The sequence below is a fragment of the Aulonocara stuartgranti genome, assembly GCF_965226115.1.
Source record: "Aulonocara stuartgranti genome assembly, chromosome: 7".
NCBI classification, from domain to species: domain Eukaryota; kingdom Metazoa; phylum Chordata; class Actinopteri; order Cichliformes; family Cichlidae; genus Aulonocara; species Aulonocara stuartgranti.
In genome coordinates, this window is record NC_138945.1 from 2557935 (window position 1) to 2570768 (window position 12834).

The following is a 12834-nucleotide window of genomic DNA, read 5'->3' on the forward strand; positions in this document are numbered from 1 at the left end:
CCTTTCGTCCACACGTAAAACTGAAAACAGATTTTTAAAAACTCCTGCCAGGGTGGAGAATCTCAAATACTCAGTTTTTGCGTTTACGTGTGGATGAGGAAAACTGATATTTAGCCACGGAACGTCACAGGTGTGCGCTTTGTTCGACGCGACGCTGTGCGCCATGTTATTGTTTACATGAGATGAATTTCTACAATGGCGGATAGAGACAAAATACTGTTGCTGTTAATCTGACTATCTGCAGTTCTTACACAGTTACTGTCCGTCCGTTTAGAAAGACAGAGACATCAGAGGGAACTTCGGACGTGGCCTCTACAGTCAACACAGCTGCTTCCACAATCCTAACGTGGTTTTGAATAAATTTACTTTATATTGTTCATTCCTAGTTGCAAGTCTACACCAACCAAAATACTTTTAACATTTGAAATGCTGAAGGCATTTGAAAAGTAACAAATTTGTCTGCCTTTCCAAGAAAACAAAACCTTTTTGGAAGTACTTTAGTCTTTCCGTCCCAGGCTTCTGATTTGCCAACATTTCATTTTTAGCGTTTACATGTGGACAGAAATTTTTTAAACGAAAACCTCCATTTTTACCCGTACACAAGTGTGGGGCTGCTCAAGCTCTTGCCAGTTCTAGGCCAATCAGCATTTTGTCCATTGCCTCTAACAGGGCTGAAACTGGTACCTGAGCAGACTACCACTTACAGTTTTGCGCTACATCCAGTCACTTTAATTTTCAAGTCTGATTTGGAGGAAAACGCAAGGTTCTTGAATGATATGCTAGTAGTGGTGTGGCAGGCGTTAAAAGCTTGAGAGCCTGCAGCATTAAGTTTTAGATCATTAGGGCGATCGTGGCTCAAGAGTTGGGAGTTCGCCTTGTAATCGGAAGGTTGCCGGTTCGAGCCCCGGCTTGGACAGTCTCGGTCATTGTGTCCTTGGGCAAGACACTTCACCCATTGCCTACTGGTGGTGGTCAGAGGGCCCGGTGGCGCCAGTGTCCGGCAGCCTCGCCTCTGTCAGTGCGCCCCAGGGTGGCTGTGGCTACAATGTAGCTGCCATTACCAGTGTGTGGATGTGTGTGTGTGTGAGAATGGGTGGATGACTGGATATGTAAAGCGCTTTGGGGTCCTTAGGGACTAGTAAAGCGCTATATAAATACAGGCCATTTTAGATCAGGCACACTCAAACTTATCAGCCTCAATTTTAGGGGCTCATCTAGAGGCAACATGTTGGTGAATACTATAATCTGAGAATTACATATTTTGCTTAAAGGGATTTAGCCAAGGCCAGGCAATCTGGACTGGGTGCAGCAGAACGTCTTCTTTCAGCAACTGCCAAACCTCAGTGCTCCACTGCATTTGATAAAGGCTCAGGAGGGGACAGGTCTCATTTAACCCTTAGAAGAATCATCTTACCTAAATCTCTTTGTCATTATTCACCAGGGAGAAAACGTTAAACAGTCAAGTCATCCTCTGCAGCCAAGAACTGTCCTGGAGAACAAGTTTAAGATGTGAGAAACTATTCAATAGTCTGCCAAAACTGACAGTTTGGGTGGCTAATCTCGTGTCTTGGCAGGCAGCGATCCCAGCTTGAGACTCCTCAGAGCAGGAATTCGACTGAAGTGTCATTCGATGGCCGAATGGAGTTTCTACATAAATTGGAGTGCCTGCGATAATTGTGAAATACTGGGCTCAGTTACATCTCTAGATGCAGTTCAAAATGTACATCACCCAAATATTTAATGAGCTGCAGAGTCAGTGGCTTTTAACATTCGGGCATAGACTTGTTGCTTGCAAACACATGAATGTCATTAGCTCTAAAGATCAACCTCAACCCAAGTGTTCAGCTATTCTTTCAACCTGACAGAAGACGAGAGAAACTGCAGGAGAGCTTTCACACTTTATTTTAGATAAATACAGGAGATCCTTGTTGCACTGTAGAGCTGTGAAGGAGGAAGAAATTATGAGGAACAGGTTTTAACCATCAAGAAATGCCATGTTGTAAAATCCAAAAACCAGTGACCCACCATGTCAGTCTGAAGCTGACCGATGGAAATTTGGCCAAGGGTCAGAAGATGGATGCGTTACATGACCCCAGTGAGGTCCATGGTAATACCACCAGTAGTCGTTCCACGTAGGATTCATGTGGGAGTTGTAGTAGCCACTGTAAGGGTCGACATATCTCTGAGGATGGCGCGGCCTTGATGGGCGTTCCAGTCCATCTGGCTCCGGAAATGCAGAGACCTGACCAGGGCGGCCTTCATCACGATGATGCTGCTCGTTGGGATGCGGCCTTGTATGAGCCGGCACATAAACTTGCGGTCTTTGGTGACCCAAATCAGCTTCCTCAGGCCTGTGTCGATGTCCGCCGTGATGTTCCTGGCGGCGTGGAGAACCTCGTGAAAAGGGAACGGATAAGCTGAACTGGTAGCCCAGCTTGGAAGCGTCATGGCCATGGCGTCTGCCGGGATTATTAAAACTGTTGTCAATAATAAAGCCGCTTGGTCTGTACCGAGGAGGATTAGCACCATCACGAGACTGAGCAAAAGGAATCCTCAGGCTCAAGTCAAAGCTCCTGGGCTTGGCCACAAGGTGGTTTCTGTGTGCTCGAGGCTGGAGCGGATACGTTTCCATGGGTCTGTGGGCGGGAATATTGGAGCGTGGCTGATACAATCTCGGGGATTGGACTTGGACCTGATCGTGCACAGTAAGAAAACACAAATAAAGGGAGTAAAAGTTTTTCAGTGTCAGGTAATTTCAAATGCAGCGTTTCTGTCAGCTCAACAAACATCAGCAAACACAGTGAGACTGTGACACAGCGTGCTGCAGCTGAAGGCCCAGCTGTTGTATTTCACAGGGAGACAAAAGAAAGAGAGCTAACTTCACTCACAGATGGAGAAAGATAAGAAAGACAGGACAGGAGAGGAGAGGAAGAAGAGATGTTATCATTAACCTCTGCTCAGTGGGATTTGATCAACTGCAAATGTAAAGCCTCGTGGTTTTCAATGAGATACCGATCTGTACATGTGACATCGTGTTTCTTCATGCTGTGAAACGTGCGGAAAAACAAACTGTCAGTGTAGAGGATGGAATAGTACAACTCATAAAACACCTGCTGACATCTTGTTAAATTCGGTTGTGTAAATCCACAAAGAGCAGTAAACCTCAGAGCAGCAGTAGCCCAGATCAGCTGATCACAGCCTGTACACAAAGAACATCTTATTTTTCTTTCATTTTCCTTCTTTAACTCGTTTTCTACTTGGCTCAAAAGTCTATTGCAGTGTGGTTTCACAGTTGAAGAAAGGCCTTCTGTTTCATGCAGAGTGGGACTTTGTGGTTTTACATGACCTGGCTCATGAGTCTGCTCCTGTGTTTCGGAGGCACTAGTTCAAGAAGGGTTGCCTTGATCCAATCATATCTGTACTGATGAAGAGGGAACAGATAAGTCGGTTTGACCTGGTTTGGGGACAGCAGGAGCATTTCTCCAGTGCCTTCAACACCATTCTTCCCTCGGTTCTGAAGGACAAGCTGGAGAACTCTGGAGTGGACCATCACCTCACTACCTGGATCCTGGACTACCTCACCGACCGACCACAGTATGTGAGGACTCAGGGCTGTGTGTCGGACAGGGTCGTCTGCAGTACGGGGGCCCCACAGGGAACGGTTCTGGCTCCGTTCCTCTTCACCATCTACACTGCAGACTTCTCCCACAATTCCACCCAGTGCTTCCTGCAGAAGTTCTCTGATGACTCTGCAATAGTCGGCCTCATCACTGATGGGGACGACAAGCAGTACAGAGGTCTGACCCAAGACTTTGTGGACTGGTGCCAGCTGAACTACCTCCAGATCAACGACAGTAAAACCAAGGAGCTGGTGGTAGACTTCCGCAGGCACAAGCATTCTCCACTGCAACCATTGAACATCCAGGGTATGGACATTGAGGCTGTGGACAGCTACAGGTACCTTGGTGTTCATCTGAACAACAGACTGGACTGGACTCATAACTCAGACGCCCTCTACAGGAAAGGGCAGAGCAGGCTGTACCTGCTGCGGAGACTCAGGTCGTTTGGGGTGGAGGGCCCACTCCTGAAGACCTTCTATGACTCTGTGGTGGCTTCTGCTATATTTTATGGCGTGGTCTGCTGGGGCGGCAGCATCTCTGCTGGGGACAGGAAGAGACTGAACAGGGTGATCCGAAGGGCCAGCTCTGTTCTAGGATGCCCTCTGGACCCAGTGGAGGTGGTGAGTGACAGGAGAACGGCGGCTAAGCTGTCATCCCTGTTGGACAACATCTCCCACCCCATGCAGCAGACTGTGACAGCACTGAGCAGCTCCTTCAGTGGGAGACTGCGGCACCCACGGTGTGGGACGGAGAGATTTCGCAGGTCTTTCCTCCCCACTGCTGTCAGACTCCATAATAAAGACTTTAACTGATCAAGCACACACATATCCATACATGTGCAATAATACTTTCTGTCATCGTTGTATTTTTACTCAGTTGTATATAGCATTCGTATTCTATTTTTATCTTATTGTATATTTTTATTCTATTTTATTCTACTGTATATAGTATATTATTTTATTCTATTCTGTACAGCTGTGTACTGTATTTATTCTTATTGTATTCTAATTTTTGCTCTCTGCAAAACAGAGCACCAACATACAATTCAATTTCTGCTCACCAGTTCCTTCAAACACATGTTTTAGGCGATTGCTCTTGCAGAGCACGTACCTGTCACCTAGTGGACGTTCATTGTGCCAGTGCACTGCTGCATTTTTCTAGTCTGTTGCACATTTCCTTTATGCTGTGATGCGTCACTGCTGTGCTTCAACCTCTTTAAAGAAACTTATTTGAATAATGATGGACTTTGTGTTTTGTGCATTGCTATTGACTTTTGCAAACCTTGGAGGTTCAGCTTTTAACAAAACCCTCAAACACATCTTTACAGATGTTCTGCCACTCCCCCTACCATCAGCCCCACTGTCAGCCAGCACAGAATACTTGAAGTAGAACCATTTTACAGTTCTTCCACAATGATGCACTGGATTAAGGAGTAGCAATATTAAAATCTTATGACAGGCACTCGACTAAAGTTCCAAAACCATTTCAAGTTTGTATGCAAGCAACTACTGAAGGATGGAACGTCTGATTCACTCTCGGGGACTTTTAAATGGCAGCTCTAGTGAAAGTGAGGGCTAGAGTTGGCTCAAAGACGGGACACTTGATTTTGTGTCAAGCCTGCGATAATTGTGAAATACTGGGCTCAGTTGCATCTCTAGATGCAGTTCAAAATGTACATCACCCAAATATTTAGTGAGCTGCAGAGTCAGTGGCTTTTAATATTCGGGCATAGACTTGTTGCTTCTTGCTTGCAAACACATGAATGTCATTAGCTCTAAAGATCAACCTCAACCCAAATGTTCAGCTATTCTTTCAACCTGACAGAAGACGAGAGAAACTGCAGGAGAGCTTTCACACTTTATTTTAGATAAATACAGGAGATCCTTGTTGCACTGTAGAGCTGTGGAGGAGGAAGAAATATGAGGAACAGGTTTTAACCATCAAGAAATGCCATGTTGTAATATCCAAAAACCAGTGACCCACCTGAGCCCTGCGAGTTTGGCTCGTCTCTTCCATCCATGTCAGTCTGAAGCTGACCGATGGAAATTTGGCCAAGGGTCAGAAGATGGATGCTTTACATGACCCCAGTGAGGTCCATGGTAATACCACCAGTAGTCATTCCACGTAGGATTCATGTGGTAGTTGTAGTAGCCACTGTAAGGGTCGACATATCTCTGAGGATGGCGCGGCCTTGATGGGCGTTCCAGTCCATCTGGCTCCGGAAATGCAGAGACCCGACCAGGGCGGCCTTCGTCACGATGATGATGCTCACGATGATGATGATGCTGCTGCTGCTCGTTGGGGTGCGGCCTTGTATGGGCCGGCACATAAACTTGCGGTCTTTGGTGACCCAAATCAGCTTCCTCAGGCCTGTGTCGATGTCCGCCGTGATGTTCCTGGCGGCGTGGAGAACCTCGTGAAAAGGGAACGGATAAGCTGAACTGGTAGCCCAGCTTGGAAGCGTCATGGCCATGGCGTCTGCCGGGATTATTAAAACTGTTGTCAATAATAAAGCCGCTTGGTCCGTACCGAGGAGGATTAGCACCATCACGAGACTGAGCAAAAGGAATCCTCAGGCTCAAGTCAAAGCTCCTGGGCTTGGCCACAAGGTGGTTTCTGTGTGCTTGAGGCTGGAGCGGATACGTTTCCATGGGTCTGTGGGCGGGAATATTGGAGCGTGGCTGATACGAGCTCGGGGATTGGACTTGGACCTGATCGTGCACATTAGGGTTGATCTTTGGATCTGTCGGCCGCAGAGCCCTCATGTCCTGGAAAGGACGAGGACTTCCATACACATCGTGTTCCTCTCTTCCACCCTGCCACGCTCTAGGCTGCACAGGACTTGTGGCTGAGAGAGAACATGGGTAAGAATACAGATTATACCAAGCTTAAAAAAAACAAACAAACAAAAAAAAAAGAAAAAACACATCTACAGTTTTTCAGTATACTGATGCAGATTTATCTTAACAGGAGGAAAGTGACTTAAATTTGACAGAGGTCTTCTCTGAGTGGACCAAAATTTGTGTTTCCTAATCTGTAAGGCGGCAAGAAATGCAGATAATTGCAGCTAAAGAAACCTTTTTGCACAGACCCTGCCTCCCCTTTTTTAAATTCTTTATCTTCTTCACATCCATTTAGTACACAGGGGATCTGCCAGGCCTGGGAGCCGCTGCCAGTACCCTTTGAGGTCTTCCCCAAACCGCAGCTCAACTGGCCAAGCCATTCACCTTAACCTACTAAAACACTGTCAACCCTAAAATGACGACGTGGGCCAAGCAAGTGAAATTTGCTTCTAGAATCAGTCATTTCAGTTTCTTCCCGAAAGTATTTACATAAACAGATATTTCCCTGTGTTTAAAACTTTACAAAGGGTTAGTTTTCAGTGCCATGAAGAGGATTTAGCTGTTTGTTACCATCTTTTCATTCAGTTGCAGTTTGGACTAGTGCGAGGCTCTCCACTTTTTGGTTTGGACCAGTCCTCAATTTACCATTTTCAGGTGGGCCAACATGCAGCCGTTTGTCTGCTGACAGGTATCAAACTGATGGAGCATAACCCCAGTGCTAGCCTCCCTACACTGGCTTCCTTACAGGATTCAAGTTGTGTTTTTACATCATGAAAACGACCAAACCCCTTCCTTTAGATGTGTCCTTGATCCAACACAGCTGATTCAAACGGTTAAATTACCTCTTCAACATGCCTTGAAGTTCTCCAGAGGCCTGGTAATGAACTAATCACTTGATTCAGATGTGTTGACACAGGGTGAGATCTAAAACCTGCAGGACACTGGCCCTCGAGGCCTGGAGTTGGACACCCCTGCCTCTAAATACTGGATCTGCACAAACACTGGAACATCTTACGTTTCAAAAAGACACAGCTTTAATGGACTGACTTTCAGCACATGTTGACCCAAACATCAAATTTTACAGCTTTGGTCACTGTTGCTGCAGATGTTTATCTTATTGTATCATTTTATATTTTTATTATTCTAAAAATTTTATTATTGTTGTGCATTTTACACTTTAGTCTGTAAAGCACTTTGTTGGAAGTGTGCTGTATACAAAACACCAAGAACCTTAACACCAGTCACCTTCAACTGGCGTTTTAGATGTTGTCAAGCCAGTTTAGATGAAGAAAACCTGGCTTTTTGGTTTGGTCTGGAATACTTTGTCCCACCACTGGATCTAATCAGCATTTCCAGTTTAACGTTGCTCTAGCATCAGAAACATTCAATTCTTTAGAGTCTTCTGGTGACATTTCTCAGTGTCTGATACATTTTATCCACTTCAATTCTCTGCTTCCAAAGCAAACCAAATTTAACCTGCTGATTTGGACATGACAGAACTTTAGCCCATTGGCTGCGTTGTCCTTACAAAGGTAGACTGCAGACCCATTTAGTGGCACACAGTGGCATTAACAGTCAGCTTTCAAAGACTTCTAATGTATTAATTATGTGCTCTAGAATATTAGCTGTTCCCAAGGTTGTTTTGTCTCCTGTTTAGTACCCACTGAAGGACTTCATACTTTCCCCAAGAATCTTGAATCTAAAGAATGATTAAGTGTTTTCTAAAGAGATGCTCCAGGTTCTGCGTGCAGGCATGACTTTGCTGGACTCTTCAGGTAAGGCAGTAAGTTGTTATAGTTTTTTTTAACTGTGGAGCAGGTTGTTTCAGCACAGGCTGAAAATGTTATTTGCTACAGGCTTTGGACAAAATTCATAACAACAAGATGCAAGTAAGGCTCACCTCCTGGAAAAGCTGAGGAGTAGTCCACATCACTCAAAACATAAAGCAGTAAAAACCTGTCAAACAGCACAAATACAGTAAAGATAAAACCAGACAAAGGTCCACATTTGAGTACAGGAAGTGTAGATCATGAAAGCACATTTAAACGTGGTACCTTGCAATGAGGAACCGAGCAGCCATGACTGCTGCAGCTGCACTCGCTGTGTCCTCACAAACCCTCCAACCAGACTGTGCATGCAGTGGTGCCCTGTCAGCTACTCCAGCCAAACACCAGTGTGCTTCTGAGTCAAGTGTTCAGGACATGCTGCTGTCTTTATAGGTCCTTCCTACTGCAGGTGTTTCCAATTAGCCTGTTTTAATGAGAAGTTGAACTGAGGTACCCAACAGGTCAACTTCCCTCCCCCATACACGTGTGAGGGAGAGAGAAGAAATTAGTGGCTATATTTAGCAACCTGAGGAATTTGTTTAGGACAGCAACACAGAATTACAAAATCTTTCATTTGAATATCTTCCCGTTACAGGATTGAAGGAGACAACGTAGTTATTTTTTCCTGCTATTTTCCCACCCACGCTCCAGTAGGTGGCAGTAATGTGGCTTTCAAACAGTGACGTGGCATCGTGGCAGAAAGAGTATTTATATTATATTTCTTTGTATTTATAGCATTTTCAAAAATGTTACCCCACGAGTTCAGATGGTACGAATCATTGACACTGAATCTCCCACATGGTTTTGTTTGGTCAGCATTACAAACGCCGAGCGTTCCCTCTGCACCGGGTCACAGGGTCGACCTCCTGATGCTCTCGTCCACTCAGTGCTGCTTGATGTTGTGACATAAACATAAAAAAATCACAAAGAAAGAACAATACAGTATCCTCAACTGCACCAAAGAGTAAAACAGTGAAATGTGGATTATTAAACATTAGGTCTCTCTCCTCCAAGTCCCTGTTAGTACATGAGTTAATAATTGATCAACAAATCGATTTACTCTGCCTGATAGAAACCTGGTTGCAGCGGGATGATTATGTTAGTTTAAATGAATCAACACCCCCGAGTCATTCTAACTACCAGAAACCTCGAAGCACAGGCTGAGGGGGAGGTGTGGCAGCAATTTTCCACACCAGCTTATTAATCAACCAAAGACCCAGACAGACTTTTAATTCATTTGAAAGCCTGATGCTTAGCCTCGTCCACCCCAGCTGTAAAACTCAGAAACCAGTCTGACTTGTTATCATCTATCGTCCACCTGGGCCTTACACAGAGTTTTCTGTGTAGTTTCTGTGTAGCCTAAAGCAGATAACTTGTAAGTTGGAGAGGAAATGGCGCGTCACAAATTTAGAAGATCATCATTTAGCCTGGAGAAACTGTTTGTTGCTTTATGAGAAAGCCCTCTGTAAAGCCAGAACATTTTACTATTCATCACTGGTTGAAGAAAATAAGAACAACCCCAGGTTTCTCTTCAGCACTGTAGCCAGGCTGACAAAAAGTCAGAGCTCTTTTGAGCAGTGTTGGTCAACTTTCTTGAAAAAAGTAATCAGTAACTAATTACTGATTACTTCCCCCCAAAAGTAATCCCGTTACTTTACGGATTACTTATTTTCAAAAGTAATTAATTACTTAGTTACTTAGTTACTTTTTAAAAACACGAATTACAACCTGAATAGGTGATAAAGCGAGAGAATTTTCAGCCCAATTCTACTTTTTCTGCATAATCCATCATACAAAATGTAAACAAATGGAAAAGTCTGTTTTTAAAACTTGTTTTATCAATTTTAATCTTTTAACTTTATGCATCAAGCAAAAATGAAATTATATGCTACATTCTCTGACTGGAAGAAATTTGTTTAACATTTAAACCTATTTTCTGCACATTCCAGCACATAAAATAAAATATTTTTTTGTGTTTACACACAAATAGATGCAAGTGAAACACAGCAGAAAATAAATAAAATCAAAGACTAGCGGTCCTGTTGCTCTAGGAGTGGGGCAGGCAGAGGTTTGCCCTGGTGCAGGTGTGCCGCAGCGGTCAGTTGAAGAATCCGCGAGTTTCTCTGTGAATTTCCCATTACGTCGTTGCGCACTTGGTGCTTGCTCGTAAGTTTAGGGTTTTTTTCGCTGTAGAAAGAAGTTTTCTTCTCACGCTGAACGAACGCTAATGTTTTTGTCACTTTTTATGGAACCAAACTCAAAGTATGGTCAGTACTTCCACGCTTTAAATGCACACAGCTGTTGTCACGAACGTCACATTCGCTTACGTCACTGTCATGAGACATTCTCGCAAAAAATCACAGTTTTAGTAACGCAGCATTCCTACGGGAAAGTAACTGTAATCTAATTACCGTTTTTGCAATAGTAATCCCTTACTTTACTCATTAGTTGAAAAAAGTAATCGGATTACAGTAATGTGTTTGTTGAGCCAACTATCCCTTTAACGTTAACAAGTAATGACTTCATTAACATCTTCACAAATAAAATTTTAACAATTAGAGAAAAAATTACCCATAATCATCCCACAGATTCAACATTTAGAGTCTTTTTCTCCAATTGATATTTCTGAGTTAGCTAATTATAGGCCAATCTCCAACCTTCCTTTCATATCAAAAATCCTTGAAAGAGTAGTTGTCAAGCAGCTAACTGATCATCTGCAGAGGTTTATTTGAAGAGTTTCCGTCAGGTTTCAGAGCTCATCACAGCACAGAAACAGCTTTAGTGAAGGTTACAAATGATCTTCTTATGGCCTCTGACAGTGGACTCATCTCTGTGCTTGTCCTGCTAGACCTCAGTGCAGCGTTCGATACTGTCGACCATAATATCCTATTAGAGCGATTAGAACATGCTGTAGGTATTACAGGTACTGCACTGCAGTGGTTTGTATCATATCTATCTAATAGACTCCAGTTTGTGCATGTAAATGGAGAGTCCTCTTCACACACTGAGGTTAATTATGGAGTTCCACAGGGTTCAGTGCTAGGACCAATTCTGTTTACACTATACATGCTTCCCTTAGGCAGCATCATTAGAAGACATACCATACATTTACACTGCTATGCAGATGACACCCAGCTCTATCTGTCCATGAAGCCAGATAACACACACCAATGAGTTAAACTGCAGGAATGTCTTAAAGACATAAAGACCTGGATGGCTGCTAATTTTTTGCTTCTTAATTCAGATCAAACTGAGGTTATTGTACTCTGCCCTGAAAATCTTAGAAATATGGTATCTAACCAGATTCTTACTCTGGATGGCATTACCTTGGCCTCCAGTAACACTGAGGAACCTTGGTGTCATTTTAGAAATATCCTGTCTCAGAGTGACGCTGAAAAACTAGTTCATGCATTTATTATTTCTACACTGGACGACTGTAATTCATTATTATTATGAAGTCCTAAAAACTCCCTGAAAAGCCTTCAGCTGATCCAAAATGCTGCAGCAAGAGTCCTGACAGGGACTAGAAAGAGAGCAGATTTCTCTTTTGTTGGCTTCCCTTCATTGGCTTAAATAAATAATCAGGCCCCATCTTATCTTAATGACCTTGTAATACCATATCACCCTATTAGAGCACTTCGCTCTCACACTGCAGGCCTACTTGTTGTTCCTAGAGTATTTAAAAGTAGAATGGGAGGCAGAGCCTTCAGTTTTCAGGCCCCTCTTCTGTGGAACCAGCTTCCAGTTTGGATTCAGGAGACAGACACCATCTCTACTTTCAAGATTAGGCTTCAAACTTTCCTTTTTGCTAAAGCATATAGTTAGGGCTGGACCAGGTGACCCTGAATCCTCAGTTATGCTGCAATAGATGTAGACTGCTGGGGGATTCCCATGATGCATTGGTTGATAGTTCTTCACTCACTATGTGTTAATACACCTTGAATCATACTTGTCATTAATCTCTGTCTCTCTTCCACAGCATGTCTTTATCCTGTCATCCTTCTATTCTTATCTTACCAGTTATAAAAGTAAGTGAGGGAGTTGGAAATGAGGACCCATTCCAGCTGTAATAAGGCACTCTGGCATCCACACCCAACACCAATATAGAATCACTATTTAAACACAGAAACAGCAGGCCCTGATGTAAGATCAAACACTGCATTTCTTACTACAGAGGTGACAACATTCCCGGCAAAGCAGCCTGCTTGTGGTCAAATATCTTTGTAGAAGGCAATATACAGAAGTACGATAAAATGTTAAAGATTTCTAAAACTATTATTGGACATTTTAGAAAATATAAGTGAATACCAAGTTATTTTTGCCCTAAAGGGACTCGAGATGTATGAGTAAAAGTATAAAAATATAAATGACATCAGATGCAAGAAGGAAATTGTGTATTTATTTGCATGGTGAGTTAGTCTTGGCAGAAATGCGCTCCAAAAGTAAAATAACCTTTGTGCACAGATTGAACAGAGTTGACACTGAGTTAGTTCCTGTGTAAAGCCTGTTGCAGAGTTGGTGCCATATTTAAGGTAGGCCATTCTG

General features: G+C 43.5%; 1 protein-coding gene and 1 long non-coding RNA gene across 2 annotated transcripts; both read right to left on the reverse strand.

The window, feature by feature from the left end:
* Window positions 1-1886: 1886 nt before the first annotated feature.
* On the reverse strand, window positions 1887-2702 carry LOC309709465. Its single transcript, XR_014277522.1, has 2 exons — window positions 2026-2702; window positions 1887-1941 (listed from the first exon to the last, which is right to left on the reverse strand). It is a non-coding gene; the product is annotated as an uncharacterized lncRNA (long non-coding RNA).
* A 2939-nt stretch (window positions 2703-5641) lies between these two features.
* LOC309711729 (uncharacterized protein) lies at window positions 5642-8660 on the reverse strand (the record flags this gene model as incomplete). Its single annotated transcript, XM_082542194.1, has 3 exons — window positions 8518-8660; window positions 8364-8419; window positions 5642-6468 (listed from the first exon to the last, which is right to left on the reverse strand). Exons 1-3 carry the CDS (start codon window positions 8541-8543, stop codon window positions 5642-5644), a joined length of 909 nt encoding a protein of 302 aa, XP_082398320.1. The 5' UTR covers window positions 8544-8660.
* Window positions 8661-12834: the final 4174 nt, after the last annotated feature.